Raw genomic sequence first — 26178 nt, 5'->3', positions numbered from 1 at the left:
CATCCAGGTTGAATGACTTCTGGAAAGCCAGACTGTAACTCAAAGGTTTCTTTGACGAAAAAGTAAAACAAGACTGTTGTTAAACATGTGTGTATGGTGGGGAGGAAATGGCTGATGTCTTCTAGTTCGCTGCAGGACGTTTTTTGTGGGATTCATTTTCCCTAACTTTAGCCATCTAGCCTGACTTAATTGTGCTGTCTCTGTCAGAATCTGATGAAGAGAGAGTGACAGAGACCCTGCAGAGGATGATCCAGACCATTGATTAAGACTCCTATCCCAGATGAATTGACCAGAGACAGCCTAGACTAGAAGGAACTAAGACCAGAAGTATAATTTTTTGGAGAGTGACAAATAGGTGAGATTAATCTTCTTTTTTCTTTTTCATTTTCTTTTTTTTCCTCAGTGCCTCTGATGCACTGGAAAGTTGAAAGCTATTGCAGAGAAAATCTTTATACCCAGAAATAAACACGTCTGATTCTATTCATTGTGCAGCATTACTGTCCCTAGACAATGCAAGTGTGGCAGGAGATGATATAACATGTTTAAACTAATGGTCAAGAATAATATGTCTTTCTTCCTGAATTGGTCCAACCAGGAGCAATTGTGGAATACGTAACAATCAAAGAAGGGAGATGGTTCATGACTTGCACCCTCTTTAGATAAGCTGGATAAAGTTCAGCATTAAGTCAGTGCGCTGTGTGATCTAATCATAAACAGGCTCTCTGAAACTTCTCTGTAATCTGCTCTTTCCTAATGGTTGTCACTGTTCATAATGAAATAAAATGTTTTGTCATTAATACCCGTCATCCTTCATTCAATGGGAAGGGCAGATCTGTCTGCTGTTGCTGTCATCTTCTATTCCCCTCTCATTTCTATTTCCATCGCTTTTGTGAGTTAGGGCTGGATTTCACAAAAAGGTCACAGAAAGATCTACCATTATACTAGATATATTGCCAGATACATAAACAAATCTTCCTCTCTCTCTTTTGTTTTTCATATTTCACTACATGTTTTTCAGACAAGCAGCAGGCAGAGCAGATAGATAAAAAATGGTGAGGTGGTATGAAGACACTCTGCCAGGGGAATTTTGATATTCTGAGATCAAACCTCACAAGCTGCATAAATTACCACTGGTAAACCCAGAAAAAAAAAAAAAAAAAGAAAAAAAAAAGGAAAAAAGAAAGAGACGTAGAGATCAAGAGGTGATAATGTGCACTGGTGTGGGAGAATCCCCTTTGAGGGTCAACCTTTCAAACAAGGTGTCTGCAAGATAATGTCTAACTTGCCTCACTTTGGCACGAGGTAGCTTGTATGTGGTTGCAGCTTTCATTCAGCAGCCTGACAGAAGTTCTCATGAAAAGAGGCAGTGATCCCAGGAAATGACACAGAAATCCCATTTCTTGGCTCTTGAAGCTCTGCAGCTTTCTTTATACTCTATTCTACCTCTTCTATCTGGTGCACATTTAGGGATGGTTTTTCACGGCCTGAGATAAATGGTCTCAAACCACTTGGAAAAGGAGGGTGAATTATTGCTCCTCTCTTTGACCAAAGTGGATAGTGCTGACTGAAAACCTGGAGTCCACCAGCTTTGACCGTAGCCTTTTTTTCTATCCTACCTGACCAAAAAGAAAAAGGGGGCTCCTGACCATTGCAACATGGTCTGGCAATAGCTTCTGTTAAGGTGTCTTCAGAGGAAGAAGCAAGCAGTCAAATCTAGGTTTTGTGTCTAAATATTTTTGCCCAGTGCTCAGCATAACAGTCATGATGAACAGCCAGCCAAAATGGAGGTGTTCCAGTATAGTAGGGCTAAATTACACTTTTTAAACATAATTTCAAATTAAGCAGGAGATGTCTTCCATTGTTAAAAATCAAACTTCATGCTAGAAAAGTCATAAAATATCAACCATGGACTTGCCTCCAACATCACTGGTTTTAACCTGAAGAGTGTATGTTGTGTCCTCCATCATCTGCTCATCATTTATTACAGCTGGCATCTCACACACAAGACTTCCCTTGGCATTTTTCAGCTTTGACAGCCATTCACTGTAGGTGAATGTGGCCACTTCTTGATTAGTCAGGTTCTTCAGGATGATCTGTGAAGAGCCAAAATAAGGGAAAAAACTTCAGCTAAACTTCAACTACCATTTGAATGAGAGCAAAGATCAAACATATAAAGTGCACAGTGTGGTAGGACATGGGTAGAGCTCGGTCATAGCTTCAAAACCTGTACTGGGCACTTCTGGGCTAAACAGAGCTCTCTGCTATGGACAATATTTGCTGTGGTGACTTGTCCTGAGGAATGGTCTTCATAATATTGGCCCTTTTCAGGCATGGAAAGCACAGGAAGAAATTTGTTCCTCTAACATAAGTTACGGGCAAAGCTCATCTCTTAGAGAGTTAGACCTTTCCTGGAAGCCAGTATGGAATTAAGTCCAAAGAAGATGTAAGAGAGTTATTGAAAACTTCACTACCTTTCCTTTAAGTACACAGTATCTGCCTGCCTTCTCTGTGCAAACACACAGCAATCATTGTAGAGATATGCAAACCAACCCCAAACAAGTTAAAGCAATGCACAAGATAAAATTAGGCCAGCAAAACTTAATGCTTCACACTCTTCTCCCTCTGGGAAAAGGTGACAGAACAAACAGTATGCAACAGATATTAGTCACACTGTCTAATGTGTCACGGCAAGGAGATCAGATGCTGTGGCGATAAGAACAGAATAAGAACGTATTTAGAACAAGCCAGTGAGCTACTCCAACAAACACCTAATAAAATACCCACCTTTATGTGTCCTGTTGAATGTGGGCTCAGTGGAGCACCAGTCTACTGGGAGAAAGCCATCGTACTTGCCTACAGCAAAAACCTAGTAGTAAATTCTCACTAAATTTTGGGAGTTGGAGGAAAGGGAGGAGACAGGGCGGCAAATTACCGGTTTTGTTACCATCTGACAGAAACAGAGACCATACCTGAGTGAAGCAGTGCATCAAGAAACAGTGTCTGGCAAGGCACATCTCTGCAAATGCCATGGAAACATGAGCCCAGACACGGCAGAGAAGTGTGGCATGATATTATGAAGAAACAAATCATGGAGTCGTGGAAAATGTTAAGTTAAAAGGGGCACCTGGAGGTGTCTAGTCCCACCTCCTGCTCCAAACAGGGCAAGGTCATGTCCAACTGAGTTTTTAAAATCTTAAAGGTGGAGGTTCCCCCAGCACTGTGAGTCTCCATCCTAGGGCTGCATCCCTCTCATTGGGAAGAATTTTTTTCCCTATGTCCAATCAGGATTTTCCTTGTTGCAACTTGTGTCCATTGCCTCATGTCCTTTCACTGTTCACCTGTGAGAAGAGACTGGATCAATGGTCTCTGTAACCTCCTTTTAAGCAGCAGAAGACTGCAATTAGATTCCCCCTTAGCCTTTTCTTCTCAAGGCTTAAAAACTCCATTTGCCTTAGCCTTCCCTAGTATGCCATATGCTTCAACCCCTTGACTATCTTAGTGACCTTCCGTTGCACTCTCACATATCAGCCTAAGAAACTTATAAAACTTATCTTGAGATAAAATGTGCTCAAATTCTGTCCTCAAACTGCATGTGTCCCAGTCCACGCACTTCCATTGACCCCAGCCAAGCTTTGCCGGAGCCTTTAGCAGTTCAAAAGAAGAACATTGCTCCAGGTTATAAAAAACGATTTTAAAGAGGGCAGTAGCTACACTGAAACTGAATCAGTAGCCGTGCTATTTGTGCATTGTACTGTTCCTTGGGTAGGACAATCATCTGGGGTTTTCTCTCTGCCTGATGCTAAACAGGGATCTGTAACACAGTACCTTCATCCCAGAGGTACAGGACATTTTGGGCTGTTGAAGCTGTCCCACTTTTCTAAAAAGCTGCTTATTCACAGCCGGTGATACTATTATTTTGTGGTCAGAAAACTGCTCTGTGAGTCAAGATATGTTGAATCAATTCCTTGCTTTGAATCAAGCAGAAATCAGGTCTCCACCACCCCAGCTGGTGCCCTCCCTGCTGGGGCACAGACCAGAAGCAAAGCTCCTCTCTCAAGGATGCGTGAATGATATCTACATCCTCTTAGGAGATCAACCTAGAAAGTTTTCTTTGGCTAAAATTTGCCAATCTGAATTATGAATAATCTCAGGTTGGCTGAAAATGCCTTTTTTACCACCTTGGTGCATAAACTCTTTGCTGGAAAAGGTTCGGCCAGCTCTACCTCTGCTCTACTCAGGAATGATGGTGACACTGTTAGTAGCAAAATGTCCTGAGCAAGGCTTGCAGGGAAGTGTCAGGAGAGCAGCAGGGGGTAGAAGCAGATTAGAGTTGCCAGCTGGAGTACACTCGCAGACAGAGAGATCAGGCCTCTCACAAATAACCAGCCCTTGCCCAACACTCCAGACGCTGTCTGAGAAAAACTGTCTGGCTACTAAAACCACCAGAGCAAAATGCCCTCTCTTTCCCTCCCCATCCCCTCACTCAGGGTGAGTGATTTCATCCGTACGCAGCTTCATGTAAGCAGTTAGCACAGACAGAGCAAGCAGCCCCTGCCATCTCATTCTGGGATGGTGCTCCAGAGAGGAGAGGATCAAGAGATTCATTTCATCCTCAGACAGGATCAAGAGATTCATTTTTAAAAGATTCGTTTGCTCGGGGGAGATCACAGCAAGGGACGTGGAGGCAGCGGGAAACCTATGGCAGGCTGATTGCTCAGTCGCAATGTGGGTACGTTGCCTACCTTACCTAGCATGAACCGCCTAAACACCGAGCATCCAGCCCTCCCTACGGTCAGTGGTCAGAGCCGGGTATCACCAGGGAAGCAACGCATCCCACCCAAGCTGGGAGCAGATAAACGGCCGTTCAAGGCATCTCTCCCTCTCTCAGATCTTGTCTCTGCTGACTGCAGAGGAGGCCTAAATAGTCTGGCAGAAGAGGTGAAAGCTGAACGTCATTTTTTCAATTACTAAAATAGCACAAAATTAGTCCCATCCTACAAGGAGAAGTTTGTGGGTGTTGCACACACAGAGAATGATGCAGGATTTTGATTTGGATTAGGAGGGTCAAGAAAGTCATCTCAGGAAGCTCAGCTGAAGTTATTTTTCTTTTCTGTCTGTTCCTCACGGAAAAATTATCTACTGCTTGGCAATGATACTGCTGCTTTACATTGCATCTCAACTATTTTTTAGGATACCTAGAACTTGCTGTGGATGTCCTGTGTGCTTTTAAGCTCAAACATTATCACTAATTATGCATAAGTTTTAACTGGGCTGTAGAACACCTATTGAAATGAAAAGGAAGCAGGAGTGGTACGTATGAATAAAATGTTGATAATTTGCTTTGTAGCTGAGAAAATATCGTGGCTGACAGGAACTTAAACCAGCAACCTGAAATTAATTGAGTGCTGTATGGTGTAACAGAAAGGTTTGATATGTCCGATCATTTGATTTACCTCAAACCAGCCTTCTCCCAGCTGCAATGTAAAACGCACTCTGCAGGGGCTCACATCCCACTAACACCAAAATGCATAGGTCCTGGATTTCATCTTTAAAGACTCAACTGCACGGTTTTACGGTTCTGTTGCATGTCATTAGTCTTCGCTTAAACACAGGGCCCTGTGATTGTAAAATAAAAAAACTTTGCTCTGTTGTGAAGAACAACACAGTTTCAGCTATAATGAATTGTCTCCAATTCTCTTAATCTCTTTTACATAAAAGAAAAAGAACTGAATAAAGATCAAGTCCCACATTCAGGATTATTTGTGACATCTGAATGCAATGCAATTAGTGCTTCATTAAGACAGCTTCTTATCTGCCTGGCTTTAAAAGCACAAAGTAACATTAAAATTCTGAGTGAAGCAACTCTGCGGAATTCAACTGTCTTAGAATTCCTGTTATTTCACTCAGAGAGCTCTCATCCCTTCTTATTTCTAGCTTTTTAACTTCATATCTAAGACATTGTGCAGTGGGTGAAATCATCATGTGGACTGAGGACCTGGCTATCCCAGGAGGAGGTTTCCAAAGCATGCATTTAGATAAGTTTCCTAATTAGAAGTCACAAATGTTTTACAATGAGGGTGGTGAAGCACTGGCACAGGTTGCCCAGAGAGGTGGTAGATGCCCCATCCCTGGAAACATTCAAGGTCAGGTTGGATGGGGCTCTGAGCAACCTGATCTGGTTGAAGATGTCCCTGCTCATGGCAGGGGGGTTGGACCAGATGACCTTTAAAGGTCTCTTCCAATTCAAACCATTCTGTGATTCTATGATTTTATGATTCCATGATTCTATGATTCTATTCTCTGATTTTTCAGAAACACAGAGCAGTGTCATGGTAGCTTGATGTGGAAGAACATGAGATTCAGCATTAGGTCAGAGGAAAATATCCAAACTCTGTGGCTCTCCCAGCAGTGGCGAGATCAGAATGTGTTGCTTGGCTTTAGAGAATTGTTGGTATGGCAATAATCAATAATACTCATTCTGGCCCAACACATCACTAATCAAATTTTGTTCCCTCTAGAGGATTAAGTATCAGTGTTTAAATCTTATTGCTAGTTTTGGTGCAGTTTGAATCTTTGGCACCAAGTTCATTACTTTGCTGAGATTCTGAATGAAATTTCAATGTATTTTATCTAGACAGAAAGAAAAAAAAAAGACTACTTCCCTCCTTGTAAATTGAATCTTGTGGCTGTGTAAAACATCATTGATAATTCATGCATTTTAATTGGTATTTATGCACTTCTATTTCTGGTAAACTAAAAGCAGTATAAATTATGACCAGCAACATTTTACAAAAAGACCAAAGAGAATTAAAAAGATCATTTATTGTTATTTTAATAGAACAAGAAAACCAAGAATATCCTGTAGATAAATGGAGCAACAAATGGTTATTTACGGGGTTGATGGCTTAATCTAGCTTCTCATTTCACTGTGCTAGTTAGCACTAACTGTGAACCATCTGTCTGAGAGTTTAGCACTACCCCCACAAGTATTTCATTATGCAGTTTTAATATGCACTTTTGACAGAATTGGAAATGGGCTCAGATCAGTTTTCATGTCACACCAGGCTACATAAGTTTTCAAGGCTGGAATACAAATCAGGGAACACAAATCCTTCCTCCCCTCTTCCAGAGCACTCTGGTCCTCACTCTCTGCCTGGGAATGCAAATGCTATGTTTACCTTTGCAGGGAAGGTGGGAAAGAAAACTAATAAATAAAGTTCTCTGTGTATTACTGGAGCCAGAAGATCCTCCATGCTCTGTTTCTCTAAGAAAAACAGAATCATAGAATCTTTGCTTTGGGAATCAATGCTTTGGGATGGAAGGGACCTTTAAAGGCCATCCAGTCCAACCCCCCTGCAATGGGCAGGGACATCTACAACCAGATGAGGTTGCTCAGAGCCCCGTCCAGCCTGGCCTTGAATGTTTCCAGGGATGGGGCATCTACCACCTCTCTGGGCAACCTGTGCCACTGTTTCACTACCCTCAGCGTAAAAAATTTCTTCCTTATATCCAGTCTGAATCTACCCTTTTTTAGTTTAAAACCATCACCCCTTGTCTTATCACTACTGGCCCTGCTAAAAAGTCTTTCCCTAAAACAGAAACTGCAGGTACAATTTTAAAAAGGCTTCTAAAATCCTCGTCTCAAACAGTTGCATGTATGGCCTGCCTGTTGCTTCTCTAGAGCTATAAGACAGCTATAAACCCATTGGATGTGTCCACATGAGAGTTCTTTTTGTCTGCTTCTCTGGGAAAGCCTTGCTTTGGGTGGGACAGTCCAACAGGCTGGACGACTGAACGGAGCTGGCAACAGGAACGTGTGAAGGTGCTACCTGCCACTAAAGATGCTGCTGTCCCTCGCCTTTGAGCTATTGCTAATTCACGACTGCAAGATCTGGAAGGTTTCTGGATGAGTAAGCTTTATTTTATTTCATTTTATATGAATATGATTTATAAAACTCAGGAAGGTATCGGGGAAGTGGCAAAGGGAGTTTGACCAAGGTAACTGAATCAAATCAGAGAACAGATTGAGTTATTCCTTAGGTACAGAGAGAAATATTGTGTCTGTGGCATATATTCAGAAGATATATGCTGGAGGTCTAATGCTTTGGAAGCTGCACAAGAGTTGCTGAGAAAAAACTTAGAAGTGAAAATGCTCAAGTACAAAAAGGTACTGCACCAGAGAAATGCTTTTTGGACCATGCTAATGGAGTTGAAGAGCAGTTCATCACTTCAGTGGAAACTGGTGACCACCTAGGACCAGTGGTTAGAAACACATTATTTATGGGAAAATGAAGGACAACTCCAGACTAGTCGAAAAGGATAAAGGACCCAACAAAGAAATCCTGCACTATTCTGTCTGACCATGGGTTAAGCTATTGGGTCTTAACCTGTTCTCATAAAAAAATCAAGATACAGAAATCCGGCAGGATATCTACTCCAGAAAAAGCATGCTAAATAAACATGGCAGAGATGTGTTCCTCCCTTAATGACATCTGATGGTGTGGAATCAGCACATCACTCCATCTCTGTCTTAGAAATATAATTATAGGGACCCACAACAAGAAAACTACATTTTACTGCCCAAATATAAGTGATGTTTACATGGGGCTGGTGGTTTGATAGAAAAGATAAAGGCAAGCACTGTGCTTTTTTGTGAGATAGGACACCAGGGAAAAATACAATCGACAGAAGTGGTGGGAGCCATTTTGCATGCTGTATTCAAAATGCAAGAAGAAAACAACACCTTACTTGTATGAAGAAGAAAAGAAAGAAATCTGCCTGTGTGCTAGAGGGAGAAGGGAAGGGGAGAGATGTGATGCTTCACCTGAAAGGATGGATTATTTGGAGATGTCCCACACAGCCCAGGCCTATGCTAGCTGTCCCTGCCTGGCAGAGGGGCATCCACTCTCCCACGGGAACTGAGCATGGCAGGGGTCTGCAGGAGCTGAGGGTACATCCCAGGGACCATAAAATATTGCAGGTGCCCTGGTGGCAAGCCAAGGCTCTTTTGCAGGAAGGGAGAGAGAGATCTAACAGCAGAGACTGTGGTAAAGCTTTAGAGCACAGCTTTTGCCCTTGCTCTCTTTTTTTTTGACTCAATTCCTGCAGGAAAAAAAAACATGAGAAGCTAAATGGAAAAATGTAGGAAATGAATAAAAACGAGTCACTTGCTGCCTTTCTCTTTCTCAAGCTCTGAGAGGCTTCAGCACAAGCAGGTTGCAAAGAGAAGCGCAATGTGAAGTGCGTTACCCTTTCCAGGAACCAGTGCGGGCGAGTCCCCTTCCCATCTGTCCGGATCCTCATCTTCCTGAGGGGTGCGATGTCGGCGATCTCCATAATGAAACTGTCCTCTTGGCCTCGCTCAAACCTGGAGGGATTGAAAGATTGAGGAGGTTTCCCACTACTTTACAGCATCATTGCGTCTCGATCCCCTGTCCATGCTGCAACTCACACCTTGCCAACAGCCTCAAATTAAAAGTTTATGAGTGCACTTTATTGGACTCGAGCTTTTCTGTCCTGCAGTCACTAGCTACTGTGTTTTTGGCAAGACACCTCAGTGCAGATTTGACAGGGATTCCTCCTCCCCTGGAAAATCAAGCCCATGCGAGGCACCTGGAGTTGTTCCAGGCAGTCTGTAGCATACATTATCACTCTGTTTGTAACCAGAACAATAGAGACTCACAGTCAGGTTTCTGCACATCGCCTTCCTCCTGGCATCTGCCCACATGCCTGCCCTTAGCCCATTCCAGCTAGAAGGCAAAGCAATTTTGCTTAATCTTCTTTTGCTAAGACACAGCACGTAACTTTGCATTTGCCGTGGTGATAGACAGTTGCTGCAGCTCAGCTAGATACGGCAACCTGATTGCAAGTCAGAGCCGAATGCCTAAGTTTAGTAAGAGCAGGAAAATTGTGTTAGAGAGGAGCCCAAACCGACCATCCCACACTCCACTTCTGAATTTGGGGAATTTGGATTTGCAAACTAGCAAAAACTACCTTCTTTGGTAAGAACCACGGTGGGTTTGTGTAACATTGCATGAAAGATCTTATCCTGTGCTTGGCTACTGTACATAGGCACAAGGATGTGTAGGAACTGCTCATCCATAGAAATCAGCAGAAAGCAGGAAAAAGGGAATAGCAGCTAACATATCCTTCTTGAAGAAGATATTACACTGGCTAGGACTGCAGCTACCTTACCTCCCTCTTAGCATCAATGATGTTAGGAAGAAAGCCTTGCTCCAGTGAAAGTGCTGCCTCAGGTTCAATATTACTCTGTTAGAGCAAGTGTATCTTCTAGGTTTGCCCCCAAAATACGCTGGCAGACCTTCTGTGGGCTTGGAGATGGAAATCCAACCCTAGCTAAGTAGAAGGGCAGCCAAATCCAGGGGGTTCTACCAAGCACCACCATGACCACTCTGCTGTTGAAGTTCCTCCTTTGTGCAAACTTCTTGTGAGTGAGTTACCTGAGTCTGCTGAGAGGTTTGGAGAGAGCTCTGCAAACTGTGGGCACTACCATAATATAGACAATCCATAATGATGATTTCTCATTCCTGGCAATGTACTGAGCCTCCTACAGCTGTGCAGTGCTGTATGGAGAAAAAAACATTTCTTTACCAACCTCTGCTCAGATTACACCCTGCAGCATGAATGTGATTATACTCACACCATTATCCGAGCCTGCATAGCTGCAGATGTTAGCAATAGAGATTGGCTCCAGTCTCTCAGTTTTCATCCAGGCGTTGCTTTCCCTGCACTCCCAGAGGCATTTGGATAGGGCGTTTTGGTCCCAGTCCATTTCTAGTTATTAAGGGTTATGTTTGCTCTTTGAAAAACTCCCTTCTTTTGTTATTTGTCTTTCTGTGGTACCGGATACCAAGACAGCCTGTCTCGCTGTGAAAAAGAGAATGTGCTTTTGTGCCTGGACTGGATTGATTTCCACTTCTGTTTAAGAAAAAGGTGTGACCTTTCCAGCCTGAATTATCCCATGATCCTATGATCAGTTTTCGTTACAATCACTATTACCTACAAAGCTTCATAGAAGTCTCTCACTCTGCACCTTTCCAGGTTGAGCAACTCTAAGCTAAACAGTCTATTAGCAAAATAAACCATTATTTATCTTCAGTAAATGCCCTGCTTACAGTTTGTAAGGCTGATACTCACCTGCTACTTCCAATAAGTCATTGTACTAGAGGGAAAAAATTGCTAAAGTGACAAACTGGGTGACCCCAGAGCTCTTTTCTATCCCTAATTTATATGAACATGAACGGAAGCCTGAAAAAAATTGAGAAGGAAAGAAGTATCCAGACAAGCTGACTGCTGCTATTCCTTTTCCAGGACACTGAAACATTTATCTAAGGGATTTCATTAAGCTTTCCTACCCATGCCTGCACTTATAAATATTTCTATTGCCCAGAGGTCTTGGCAATAACAGTAATGTAGCTAAAATTGCCTTAAATCTGCAGCAGGTTAGACAGACAGTTCTTCGTAATGCACTAAGCTGCTGTGAGTGAATTGGCACTGCATGGCCCCAGTAAAGATGAAGTGCCTTTTACCATTTGGTTGCAGTGGCTCTCACCCATCCCTCGCTGCTGGCGCAATGGCTGGCGAGATTTCCATATGAAACAAGAGGAAGTCTTTGTTGTTAACAGACTGGTGGGAGTGGTGTGGAAGCAGGCAGTATTTGTATTTGGGGACACGCATGTCCTCTGCAGAGGGTGCTAATGAGATGATGAGAGAGAGCTCTGTACAGTTGGAGGCGTGATATAGAGTGCCTCCAGCTAGCAGAGACGTGCCAGTACATCCTCAAAGAATAGCACAGCATCCTGGGGATATTAATATATTAATAGCTGTGTTTCACATGTCCTTCTTCTTTATACAGCCCCAACGAGTTTTCATCACCTTTTGCAGATATTTTACTGGCAGAAGACAACCCAAGCAACTAATAACATACAAACTGTGTGGCCCTCCTTTATTGCATTTTCATATCCTTGTAGCAGAGGTTGTCCATCCCATGCGTGTAGACAAATGTGATGGTTTTTTATAGGCCACATAGTTTAGGGATATCACTCGTCTGGCCAGCTGGAGCGAAACAGCAATCGCTCTCTTGAGGGGCTGGAGATGTCTCAGTCCCCTTTAGAGATTTTTGTTTGAGGTACCCTGATGTGAATTTTGCTTTACTTTTAAATACAAAAAGTCGTGGTACATTTTCCTACCTACTAGAACTGAAAGTTGGGCTTCAAATAGTGGAAGACAGATCAGTTTGGGATTGCCTGGGGTCTTGGAAGGAGGATGTCACCGACAGCCAGACATGGTGGTAACCCAGGTTCATTGCCCCGCACGTTGTCTCTCTGTGATGGGGAACAAGGCCAAGAGCTACGTCTTTCTGCATGACTCAGTGGTGTTTCTCATGGAGAGTTTAGTCAGCAGCACCTCTGCTACATTTTTTTTTCAGAGCAAACAAGGCTCGTGCTTGTTACTAACTAAACACATGAAGGTTACAAGCTTAGCTGAACATGCTTGCCCAGGCATCCACTTTGCTGTGATAGCTGCAAGTAAAACATGCCCTGAGCAAACACCTCAGTGCAGGGAGCCTTCTCTTCAATTACCCAGCCCACATGTGATACGCAAAGCTGCAGTGGAGGAACTTCATCACTGGGAGGCTAGGGGAAGAGTCCAGCATCACCTCAGCAAGCTGAGCTCAAACTACGTGGCCAAATGCTCCAGCCTTCCTGATGCTCAGTAGATGCTTTGCTGAATAAGATCAGAGGTAGTCAGTTAATTAAATTTAAGGCTGATGAAGCCCATCTCCAAAAGCTAGTTAGTGTCATGCTTATTCTTGCCAAAGCTTTCAATACCGAGGGAGGTGCTAGAAAGGAACAGGAAAGCTTGAGGAAATGGATCAGTGGCATGTGGGTTTTTTTGGCTTACAGAAGTGCTGGCGTCAGACTAGGGTTACAGTGTTTGTTAGCTGTCTCTGCTGAAAAAAAACATGAGATTTCACCTTTTTAGTAAAATCAAAGCACACGGTGTGGCAGTCTGTGCAGCTCACGGCCCGTTTCCATCTCTCTGCACCATAAGGCCACATCTGGGCAGACAGATGTCATCGTGTGTCCCTTTGTGCCAGCTGCAGACAAGCCAGCTCCAGTTCCAAAACTGCACAGTTACTTCAGCGTGGCCCAGAGCCCAAGCTAAGAATCCCACTTCTCAGCAGAGCCCTCAACATCCCGGCTCAGGCCCTGGCATCCCTCATGTGGCTTCTGGACCAAGCTGGCTCACATCTGGCCAGCAAAGCAAACAGGAGGAGCAGATGGAGGAGAGTCAGCACCTTCCCATCACAGGCACTTCCCAAGGCAGGTATCTGCATATTGGCTTGTCTTTCTTTCATTATACAGTTACTCATGCATTCCCATTAAATAATGTTTAAATTAAATTACTTATTTTTCCACAAAAGGTGCATTTTGCAGAAATTGCACCTGTGGTTTCATGCAATGTCCATAGTTCCTCTTGGAGCTGATGCAAGACTTCAAAATTCATATTTTTGTTCTCAATGCTCATCTCTAAAGCCATGAAGAACAGGTCAAACAAAATTTCTGCAAATGACGAAGGATGATTCCCCTACACAATAACACAGTAACACTTACAACAGGCCCAGTTCTGAATCTATAAAGTCAATGGGAGTTTATCTTTGTGTTTCAGTGGGAGCATGATCAAAGCCCCAAGTGCTTCTTAACTCGACACCAGAATCTCTTATCACGCCACTTCTAACCGACAAAAATGACAAAGTTACTGTACCTGTCCCCATTCTTTTCCAGCTGCATCTCCTCAGTGTTCCCATTGGATCCAAAGACAGTCATGAAAATACTGGCATCGGTACCACCGCTTTCAATGTCTCCAGTCACAACTGTGACTTCGTAGAGGATCTGGTGAGGATTTGAAACAATCAGAAGGTCTCATTCGAACAGCTGTCCTTAACCCATGCAAAAGTCTGGGCAAAATGCTAGACAGGCCCTGCAGGAAACCTACTGCTTTGCCAGAAATGGTTACAACATGGCTTCTGGGTTTCTTTCCACACCATGGTTCCCAGAGGCAAAGTTAGAGATTGCAATTTGCTAGAGAACCTTCCTTTTTGCATCATTTATTACTTTTTCTGCAGATTTTCTCAGCCTAGATAGACTCAGAGAGAGACACAATCATTTTGAAAACCATATGCTTGGGGAGCGATGAAGACCTGGTAAACTGCTCCACAGTTCCACAGGAGTCACAACCCTCATGTCAGTGTGTGGGTCTCCAAGCCTCTGCTACTGCCGTCTCCTCCTGGCCACCTCCCAGCACTGCATACCTCCCTACTGCACTGAACTTTTGTCCTTTTTTAAAAAACAGCTCCCAAAGACACAATTTTTTCTTTCCCTTGACTGCAAAATGTTTTCCCCAAGTGTTCAGCGTGCATCTGGGCAACATTTAGTCCAACATCGCTAATAATTTTAAAGTCTATACATCCAAACACTCTGTACAGCAGAAAAATGCAACTGTCTTATTTCCCAGTGGAACACACACTGCTGCATCGAATGCAGAGTGTTCCCAGATCTCTTACATTAAATGTATGCCAATTCGTGAATAGATGTTTTGCATCATTTTCACCTTATTAGCTGAACTTTGTTCTTTTCTCCTGACATGTGCAATTCCCAGTAGCTGTCAGTGGTATTAAGACTTTTAGGCCACTTAGATGCTTTCAAGATCGTACCTCTGGTAAAAAGACCTCTGGATTTGAGAGGAAGAAGAATGTCAAGAAACAACCTCAACAAAACGTATTTCAAATACTGCAATGCTAGGCAAGTTTTATTGGCCTGAATTGTGATTGCCACATAAATAAACAGTGCAAAGGAATAATGTTATAGAAAAATTATTTTTCATGCTTGTTCAATCCTAAGTAACCTGTCCATCACATATTCATACACACATACTTTAAATCATAGCAAAGCATCACATTTGCTATATGTAGGAGAAGAAAAGTGCTTTTACCAATGCATTAAATGTTTTTAATGACTGTAGTGGACATTGGCTAGTTTCTCTGTGTATGGGAAGGCAAATACTCAATCTAAAGCACAAAGAGGAAATATCAAGACAAGAAGAAATTTAAATTGAAATGGGTAAGCATAGCTGTGCAAGAGTCAAGCAAAAGCAAAACAAAAAAACATTAACTTTCCCAAAGACGCTAAATGTATTAGTCTTCTTCAAACTCTAAAAAAAAAAGAAATTAAACTTAGTTTCTAACTACAGCTGTCTATGAGGGAACAGTCCCAAATTCCCTCAACTAGGAGACTGATCAGAAAGTCAAATGTGCACTTCTGATTTCATATCTCAAGCACCTCCCCTGATTTCCTTCAAACCTTTCAGCAAGTTTCTGTCCCAACATCATAGAAAAAAATTTAGTTCGATATGTCTATTTTTGGCATGCTTACGAAAACAAATATTCAAGATTGGGCTTTTAAAGGAAGACTGAACATAAGTCTTCATTAACATCCACTTCAGTCTTCAGGCAAGCCATCAGCTCACCGATAGGAGTTTCAAAACCTTATCCAGGAGGTTAAAAAACTGATGGGAAGTTTTTAAGAGATTAGGTTTTAACCTTGGTATTCAGTCTGAGGGACTTTTTTTTTTTCCCTCTTAGGTCAATTCTACCACTGAAACCTGCACTGAGTTGTTGAATCCTTCATAGATGCTAAAAATGTTATCATGTTTTTGTGTGTCTGGGGAACAAGAAAGATTTCAGGAGAATATCTTTAGCTTGGGAATCAAGAGCAGCATAAAGAAAAATTAATGTACTATGAAAGTGTAACCTCACTGTAAATAGAAACACTTCTATAGAGATTTTAAATTGCCATACAGGTATTAAACACAGTATTATTGTCCCATTCGTGCAGACTCTTATTTCTGTTATAAATCTTACATCCAAAATCAGCATAGCTCAGCTTTCCAACTTGTACGTGGTTGAAATATGGCATAGCACACATTACTTCAAATTTCATATATATGGATGAAAAGACTGTATAGTTTTTTTCATTGCTTATTCAACTTTAATCAGTTATTCATTTCAAAGATCAAGCTTACAAATGTCCCCATGTTTCAACAACTTCCAATTATTATTAGTTTCTAACTGAGTTCAGTTTCCTTATCCCATATTAGAAAAGCTGATATGTACCCACACTAAGCAGAGATTAAAATATCTCCACTACTCTAATTTGATGAGTTAGAAGTATCATCTCCTCAAACAAAACACAATGGAGTTAGATTGCACCAAGGTGTTCACCTTATAGCTGCCTCCACTCTGTGGGTACCAGGTGATGCAGTGGGTGCTCCAGGTGTGGTGACAAAATGAGGACATGCTGCTGAACCATGTCTTATCCGCTCTGCACTACCCTGTCATTCTGCCTATGCCATGGCTGCATCCAGCCAGCATTATTAAACAGTGCTCTAAGTGGTAATGATGCTAAACCATTCCTAAAGATTTTACTAAAGAAATAACAAAGAAACCCTCTACAAATAAAAGGCTCAAACCACATGCAGAAGTCAAAGTACGAGAACTGCTGATACACAACCTATATCAGCACAGGTCCATGCAACAGCTAAAGATACAGGATGAGCCTAGAGCCTACCTTGAGGCCAATGTTAACACAGTCTGCATCCAGGATGTTGAGGATTCGTGAGGTGAGTCCATCACCTTTGTCTCTGGCCAGCCAGCACTTACAGACAAAGTTATACATGACGCCTTTGGTGGGCACGACAATGGTGAGCTCTTCCAGCAGCCAGCAGCTCTCAGGGGTAGCACCATCATGCCCCACCTGTGAGAGTCAGTGAGAAAACACCTGCTGGTTAAAGGGGATTTCTTCAGAGGAGAGACCCTGATTGGGCATTTTAAACATTGGTGAAAGACTAAGAGTTTTGACTCTTAGTCAACCACCATCACACAAACCACTTCCACAGTGGAATGGAGTGAGCTGTGAAATAGTTTGTGCCATCGCTGCCCGAAAGGCAAGATATCAGTGTATATGGTAGCTGATATCGGCAAAGAAGCTCAGGTCATAGGCTGCTGAGCATGAGAGAAAGCAAAACACTGCCAGTCCTAAAAGTAAGCAAGAGGAGCATGAAATAGGTAGACTGCACTAACCTTCATGAAAACACCTCCACTCTCTTGCTACTCTACGTCTGCTCCATTGACTTCTACCTGCGAGTCTGCTGATCTCTGCAGATCCATTTCTGCATCTTTCTAACCCCTTCCACTGCTGTTGCAACACTTAGAAGTGACTATCCAAAGCTTCATAGCCAAGATGAAAAACACAGCTAGGCAAACCCCCACATGCATTATTCAAAAACTCCTTCACTCACAAATCCACATATAATTCAACTATATGTATCAGACTGTTTCTCTGCTTCCCGTCTCCTTAAAATGCAAAAGGTCCGTGTTTGTATAGGAGCCAACAGATGGAGCTTACATCTGTAGCTGTTGATTTTCAAGGACCTCCTCCTCCAAGATCCAGAATGGTGCATCCCGAAGAGCAGCAAGTCACACAAGAGTGGCAGGAAGCCTGCATGAATGAACAACAGGCTCCTGACAAAACTTGAATGGAAAAAGGAAGAATGCAAGAGGTGGCAGCAGGGACAGGGTACCTGGAGAAATACAGACAGTGCCCAGGTTTGCAGGGATGAGGTTAGGAAAGCCAAAGCCCACCTGGAGCTGAGTCTGGCAACAAGCAATATTTCTACAGGTACATCAGCAGCAAAAGGATGCTGATGGTGCAAACTTCTCAAGAAACTGCATGTGTCCCTCTTAAAGAACATGGACAATTCATCCCGGAGCAGACTTATAATTATGTATCCCAGCTGATGTAGGAAACTCAGTCAGCTAGTCATTCCAATGAGCTATCTGTACAGAAAAGGTTGAATAAAAGAGCTACCTACAGTTCGTTATTTTCAGAGCAAGTGTTGTTTGTGTTGTTATTAGGAACTAGGTCCTTAGCTCTTTCTTCTTTTGTTTTTAAATTATTAGGATATTTAGCGTTGCTCAGAAAATAATTTTTAATAACAGGTTCATCTAGGGTGATATATCTGTGGTGTCTTTTTTTCCCCAAAAAACAAGTGATCTTTTTTATCTGACTGTCTCAGCCATCACTGCGATTAGGAGTATTATTACTGTACTAATGCCTTTGCAGCTGCACAAAATTAGAGTTAACCACTAGGGAAATTCAAGTCTACAATGGATGCATTAATTCTCAGATTGCTGGGGTGTGAGGTGAATGGGAATGTAACACTTGCCTTCCCATTTCATCCCTGCCAGCTTGCCTGCCCTTCTCCAAACCCCAAGCCCCTCTGAGAGTCTGCACACAGCCTCTTGAGACCTGTTGCAGGATGGTACAGATGAGGTAGTCAGGAAAGTTCAGGGCACTGGCTCTGCAGTGAAGCACGGACAGAGCAGCCGGAGGGAAAATCCCAATGAGCCAATTAAAGTCTGCTTCTCTTTTGGGTTCGTTACAGCCACCTCCTAGAGCATCATTCCAAGACATTGCTGGGTACCAGATTTTCACAGCAACCTTTAACTCCTTTGGTATCAGTGACTGGCCAGAAGAAAGTATCCTGCACATCCAGCTGCCTTGGATAACCTGCACACAAGCAGATTTCCAAGGGCTCCGAGAACAATGTTGTAAAGTCTGCGACAAACTCTTCCAGTGCTGAATCTTCCTTATGGCTGGTCTTTTAGAGCAGAGCACTGGGATTTGTCTTTCAATTCCAAGCAAATCTTTAGATAGACCATGCCAATATGGTGAGTGATCCCAAGCCATGGCCACACCAGCAGCATAGCCTGGATGTGCATACAAACATCACAAGAAGTTGCTGAGGTGTTTGAACTAAGCTAGAATGACAGAATTTCAAAGACAGGTAGATCCTTGGACTGTTTGAAAATCTTTGTAACTCATTCCCACTGTCCTTGAGGGACTGTTGAGTACTTCGCATCACCAAGACTAAGATGCACAATTTGCACTGAGCAGCTCACAATCACGTTGAAATGAAACACAATGACAGGGAAGAAATAGGAGAGAATTTGAGCAGTAGATGATAGAAGGAAAAGATGCCAAAAAAGGGGATTTTCTGCTTATTCTGGAAGCTCCAGAGAATACTAGAGAGACCTGAGGGTCTTCCAGCATCATGTGCCCAGTCAGCGAGGGACTGGACTTGCAACACTTGTATATCCTCAGCTTTACTCTGTGCTTGTGATGGAGAAAGGCTCTGAGCCAGAAGGGGTTTAGAAACGCAGACCAATGCAGGACTGTTCTGATCATACCTGTGTCTCTCTGCAGCAACAGCAGTCTAGGAACAGAGATACTTTCATTCATTAGAAGAAGAAATATTAAAACAGATTTTAAGAACACAGTATAAAATGCCTCTACCTAATAACTTCTATTATTTATTTTCATGTCAGCATGTCTATTAAAGTACACCAGTAGTAAATATTATATCTGTAGGCTTACAAGACCGGTATACATGGGCCCATTTCAAATTACTTCATGTTCCACTGTTTCTGCTTTCACTATGGTATATTTGCAGCAGGAGGATAATACCAAACTAAAAGTGGCATCACGCTGCAAATTTTACGATCCTACTAAATCCTGCAGTCTGCTGCCTGGGTTATACAGAGGGCTTCTGAAAACTTAATCCCCATGCTATGCTATTTTCACATGGTAACTCATATTCAGAACTTCTTGCCTTCTTCCAGAAGCAGCCAAATGCCAAATCTGAGAACGAACTGTTCCTCACTTTTCCCAAGTAGATAACTAGCAATTTTCTGCAATGTCCCTGAACACTGCAATTTTCTACAAGGAAAATATGGACCGATTCCATGGTAACCACAGCAGACTGGCACATCAATGTCATCACTGGGACATGGATCAACATGGAGAGACCTTCCAAGCAGGGGGCACTGCACGAAGGAAGGCAGAAGGCCAGGAGCAGATGGCTCCTCCAGACACGAGCTGGGGGGTTACAAACTAAAAGGGAAAAATGAGCAAGAGGTGAGGGAGCAGAGTGGTGAGATCACTGAGAACAGGGGTGAAAGAGTGCAGAATATCACCCAGCTTGAGAGCTATATGCTATTTCTTTTTCTAATTCTCTGCATTTCATTTGCAAACTTTTCTCCTCCTTCCCATTTGTAATCCTTTTCAAATTATTTCTTTTCCTTGCTTTCCTCTATTTCAAAGTGTCTGCTCCTACCTTCTCCTATTCTCTCCCTTCCTCACCCTACTCATTGGCTCTTTTCCAGCATCCCTTTCTATTTCTTCCTTCATCCTGCTTTTTCTGTCTCTCTGACACTGAGGGGTTATACTGGCTTATTCCTCCTTCTCTGTCCCAGCCCATGCCTGTTTCCATGTGCACACAGTCTGGAAGAGAAGGATTTATGTACTTGCTTCACTTTCAAAGTTTGACCTAGAGATGGCTAGATGGAAAGTGCCACTAATACTCATAATAACAGGCACTTGGAGTGCATTAAGAAAATGGTTTGATAATAAACTCAAATCTAGTATGAAGATTCCTCAAGATGTCTGAATCCATTGCTTGAATGAAAGCTAATGGGAGTGCTTCAGTCTATCAGCTGCTAAGACAGGACATACAACTGCAAAGATTTTTTAATTAGTTAGGATTTCTCTCTTTATATTTTTTTTTACTCATCTCCCTCCAAATACACAAGCATGTGCATCAACAGTTAGGTTTACTGCAACACAGGACATGGGGTAAAAATAAAATTAAATAGGCTCTTGAAGTCCTCGGATGCTGCAGGTTTCAGTGCTCAGGGGGTTGGAGCAGGCTTTCAGGAGATGGAACTGCCATGTGAAACAAGAATGATGTACACAAATGCTCTGGAAGATTCATGTGAAGTTTAGGCTCAGTGATGGAAAGTCTATGCAAATTGTGTCTCCCTGAGCCATAACAGAAAAAATGGCTCCTGTACCGAAATCTATTTGTGCATGTTACTTATGAACAATGATTAATTTTCTTCTCTAAGCCTGGGTCCTCCAAGCTGTGAAAACAATTTTCATGTTTAGCTAGAAAATGATACAAGATGTGTTTCTCATTGCAAGCACAATTTACGAAACCCAACTGGAAGCAGTGTAAAAATCAACTAGGAAAATGGTAGAGGACTGTATCCTGGGAACCTTCACTGCATCTATCAATAACAGGGCTTGACTAAGAAAAAACTGTGCCAGAGATGGGACAAAACTGGGACATGTTACAACTTCCTTATAATTCAAAGTTATCTTCTGCCTCCCAAGGATCTTGGTGTTGTGAGATGTAAAGCATATTTATTTTCAGGTTCAGACACGTGAAATCTCATTAGCACATCTCTCTTTACATTCCTTTTAAACCCAAGTGCCTTCCCTTCACTGCTAAGAACAACAAGAACATGTGCTTTCTTTGGCCACATGTTTCATATGCCTCCAGTACTCGCACTGCATTCACAAAGTACCTCCACTTTTTTGATCTCCCCAACATCTAGGCCCCAAACAGAGAATTTCTCTACGGAGCCATCTGCAAACTCGTCCTTTCCTTCTGGGAGATCCAGCCACAGCCTCTCCGTCTGCACTTTCTGAGGACCCATGATGATGATATACACTCGGCTGTCGGTGCTGGAGTCGTATTCTGTGCCCGTCGTGACAGTGATGTGGTACGGGATCACTGCAACAAACAGAGGTTTAGTCATCAGAAAACTCGTACACATATGGATTTACATGAGACTTCAGAAAACCAGGGACTCATCCTATCAGAGGGAGCAGTTGTGCATGCTAAATAGGTTCACATCCCATTGAACTCATTCGGAGAAGGGATAACACTGTACTGCATTGGGCTACAAATATGCATGGGAGACTACTTTCCCACATACACTTGGGACTGAATTCTTCAAGGGTTAATTTCCCCAGACAACCCTACTGGCTGCAAGGAGGTTACAATTCCAGATTTCTCCCTCATAGATGACAGAACAACAAAGAGCTTGAATCCTTATTTACACCAAGAGACCTTCCTGAAGATGAGACTGAGCACCTAAATCTTAAATAGGATATTAGACCAAAGTGATCTTATGCTCACCGTTCAATAAAGGCAAATAAATCTATGCTGACTCCTAGGTAAACCATCACTGATTGAATGTCTCAGTACAACTGCAGATGTTCTCCTTTGTGCTTCATTCAAGGATTGCTGTGATCTATGGGGCAGCTCAGGGTTTCAGCATCCCTTTGCAAATCCAGGCAAACTATGAATAATCCTTATATTAAAGGTAAGTCACTCAATAATTTTATACATTGTGTAATAATATTGGCTAGGGGAAAACCCTTCAGGCCAAGGCTTGGGACTTAGCAGGTTTTTCTGTGGTTTTCAGACATTTCAGTTCAGCTGTTAAAAGGGAGGAAGTGCCAGACTGCTTTTCAAGTGCTTTCCAAAACCTCATTTGGGTAAGCCAAGCGGGTGGTGCAGAATAAGACGCTGAATACTCGTTTGATTTCTCAGAACATTTGTGCAGGGCTGTGCAAACCATTCTGACAAGACTCGGAGCTCTGAAACTTGCCTTGTCACAGACTCCAAACTCAGCCTGCCTTCATCATCATTTTTTTGATTTAAAAAAAAGTTTTATAAACCTTGACAAAAAAATTGGTTGGCTTTCAAATCATCCAGGATTGATATCTAATTTTGCTTGATGACGACTAATGACATATTTGGGGTGGGGGTTGTACTATAAACTCACATCAAGCTCAGAATATATGCAATACCAGGGAAGGCATGAATTCATGCTGACCAAATCTGTTTTTACCTCTGGACAGAGCAGAACCCAAAGCGATTCATTCAGCCCCACTTTGAGGATTTTGTGTACCAACACAAAATGAACTGATGACTAGGTAAGACTTATTTTCCCCTTTATGGTATCATCTACATTTCAGTGTGCACATCAGCATAATGATATGCAATGTATTCTTCACAAAAATAACCATTGGAGCTGCTGGTATTAGCAGGAGAAAGGGTTTAGCTGTAGGCAAGACAGATTTTATAAGAATATGTTGAGGGGTCATGTTTAGAAGAGCTCCAGACTCCTCTTTTAAATAAAGTATATTTTGGATAGGGACAAAATTTTCTTTTTACAGTTTGTACCCTGTTCGCCTGTGACAAAGTTCACAGACCTACCAGCATTTCCAACTGATATTGCATCCTCAAGCCAAAGTACTTCAAACACATATAGAAAAAATGAGCACTATGAGAAATTGTTATCATTTCCCACTTTAAATGATGGATGCAGAGACATAGAGTAGCTTGCTACCAGACAGCAGGAAACACTGTTTGCTGTTCTTTCTTTTAAAAAGTACAAAAGTGATCCTTTAATTTGTTTATCTCCCCTCTCCATTATCTCCCTCCTTCTCAGGGACTCCATAGTTCTACTTCTTCAAACATGGGAGAAACCTAAGGTACATGGCCACAGCAGGACACCACAGGTGCCCCATCCCATCTCCCTTTGCCCCCTGTTTCCTTGAGTTCCTGTGCAGAGTTCAGGCTGTTTTGAGGGCACGTGTCCCCCTCACAAGGGGCTGGGTTTCATCAGGGTTGTAGGGAACACCATCTCCAGCACTGCCTTCCAGTATAGAGCAGGGTTCCCAGTTCAGACCCAAGCAGGTTCCTAGTCAACAGAACCTTCCTCTGTGCTCCATCCTCACATCACCTCCTGCCCCTCATAGGTATTCACCGTCTTGAGCATGAGAGAGTCAGAACTGGGCTGTTCAAATTGTCACTCCCTTTCCCAGGCAATTCCCAATAGCACTTCCCCTAACCCACTAATTAACAGCTGGCTTTTTACCCAGCTCAGGGTGTAGCTGTCTGGCTCACACAATCATAGAATCATAGAATCATAGGATTGTTTAGGTTGGAAAAGACCCTTAAGATCATCAAGTCCAGCTGTTAACCCAGCACTGCCAAACCCACCACTAAACCATGTCCCTAAGCACCACATCTACCCGCCTTTTAAATACCTCCAGGGATGGGGACTTAACCACTTCCCTGAGCAGCCTGTGCCAGTGCCTGACAACCCTTTTGGTGAGGAGATTTTTCCAATCTAAATATCCAATCCCAAGTAACAAGCAATAGGACAAGAGGAAATGGTCTCAAGTTGTGCCAGGGGAGGTTTCGATTGAATACCAGGAAAAATTTCTTCACTTAAATTGAAGTCTTCTTCTTCATCCGGGTTGGATGGTCTGTACCAGACTCCCACCATGACATCTGCCTTGTTGGTCTTCTCCTTGATTCTTACCCATAAACACTCAACCCTATCATCATCATCTAAGCTCTCAACAAACAAAACACTCTCTAACAGAGAGGACTACCCCACCGCCTCTCCTTCCTTGCTTATCCCTTCTGAAGAGTTTATAGCCACCCATTGCAGCACTCCAATTGTGCAAGTCATCCCACCATGTTTCCATGATAGCAATTATGTCATAATTTTCCTGCTGCACAATGGCTTCCAGCTCCAGTTTGTTACCCATGCTGCATGCATTGGTGTAGATGCACTTCATTTGGGCTATTGATCCCACCACCTTGTTGGGGGAAGAAACCCTAATTCCTACGTGACCATTCTCAGGCACTTCCATGGTTTCTAACACATCCATAACCCTTGCATCTTTGCTGCCACATGAATCTCCATCCCCCACCTCCACTGAGATGGCAGAACAAAGGACCTCACTAGTACACCCTCCCTCCAACACTGGTGTGCCACCCCCAGGCTTATCCCTAGCAAGCCTGGTTTTATCCCTTTCCCCCTTCAAATCTAGTTTAAAGCTCCTTCAATGAGCCCTGAGTCCTGTGCAAGGATCCTTTTCCCCTTTGAGACAGGGGTACCCCATCTGTTGCAGCAGACCTGGTGTCATGTAGACCGACCCATGATGAAAAACCCAAAATCCTGTTGGTGACACCAGTCTCAGAGCCAAGTATTGATCTGCTGGCTCTTCCTGTGTCTTCCCTCATCATTCCCTGCAACTGGAAGGATAGAGGAGAACATTATTTGTGCTCCTGATCCCTTAACCAGTCATCCCAAGGCCCTGAAGTCTCCCTTGATTGCCCTTGGACTTCTTGTTGCAACTTCATCACTGCCTACCTGAAAAATCAATAATGGATAGTAATCTGAGGGCTGTACCAGGGTAGGAAGTTTTCTCTTCACTTCTTTAATCTGGGCCCCAGGGAGGCAGCAGACTTCCCTAAGAAGTGGGTCCGGTCTGCATATTGGGCCTTCTGTTCCCCTCAGAAGGGAGTCTCCTATAACAATGACCCTTTCTTTATGGAAGCAGTTTTGACACAAGACATAGGCTGACTTAACCTCGGCGACACCTCCAAGCTAGATGAACCATCGTCCTCATCATTGTTCAGTTCCACTTGCAGAGCCTCGTACCTATTGTGCAAGGGCACCTGGGAAGGTGGGGCAGTCACAGAGGAGACGGACCTGCTGCGCCGGGCAGGAACTTGTCACCATTGCCCCCTATCCCTTAAGTCCCTGTGTTCAGCCAGGCGGAGAGAGGACAGGGAATCCTCCACATCATGCGTCCTGTCTGCCTGCTGGGACTGTCTCAGGGAAGGCAGGGTGTGATTCCGGCAGTCTCTCTCTCTCTCTCGCAGTCCCTGATGCTCCTCAGCCTGCTCACCTCCTCCCGGAGCTCTGTCACTAAGCAGAGGAGCTCCTCTGCCTGGGCGCACCTCCCACAGGTGTGCTCATTGCAGCCGTCCGGTACTGGCGTAAGAGCAGGGCATAGCCTGCAGCCCAACAGAGCTCTGTCTGGGGAGCTGAGTCCATTGCCGTGGGTACAGAGCTTAGAGAGGTCATGGCTTTCTGCCAGGTGGAGACCATTGCTCCCTGGTCAAGCTGGTAGAGCTTCACTGCCCTTCATGCATGCCCTTTCGCACGAACTGCTGTGCAAACTGCCGTGCCACACCCTGTGTTCCTGCCCTGATGGTGGCCCTCCTGGTCGCTCGCACTCCCTAAGGTATTCCTTTATACGGGCTTGGCTGTTGTTGCTCCTGGCCCCATCCAAGTCTCGTCAGCTGCTGCCGCCCAAGCTGTGGGTGCCAGGCGGCTCTCTCGGCTCCCCATGAGGTTCCTCTGGTTCGAGAAACCCC

At 43.4% G+C, this 26178-nt stretch overlaps 1 protein-coding gene across 1 annotated transcript in view; it reads right to left on the bottom strand.

The window, feature by feature from the left end:
• LOXHD1 (lipoxygenase homology PLAT domains 1) overlaps positions 1-26178 on the bottom strand; it is a gene marked incomplete at both ends in the record, with an annotated part of 150708 nt that overhangs the window by 22444 nt on the left and 102086 nt on the right. Inside the window, 5 exons of the mRNA XM_082335370.1 lie at positions 1916-2093; positions 9250-9367; positions 13789-13916; positions 16650-16835; positions 21509-21717. Of these exons, the coding sequence (XP_082191496.1) occupies positions 1916-2093; positions 9250-9367; positions 13789-13916; positions 16650-16835; positions 21509-21717 (819 nt within the window). The remainder of the gene's footprint in view (positions 1-1915; positions 2094-9249; positions 9368-13788; positions 13917-16649; positions 16836-21508; positions 21718-26178) is intronic.

Source organism: Platalea leucorodia (assembly GCF_965183815.1).
Source record: "Platalea leucorodia genome assembly, chromosome: Z".
Classification (NCBI taxonomy): Eukaryota; Metazoa; Chordata; class Aves; order Pelecaniformes; family Threskiornithidae; genus Platalea; species Platalea leucorodia.
This window is presented reverse-complemented; position numbering and strand designations above follow the sequence as displayed.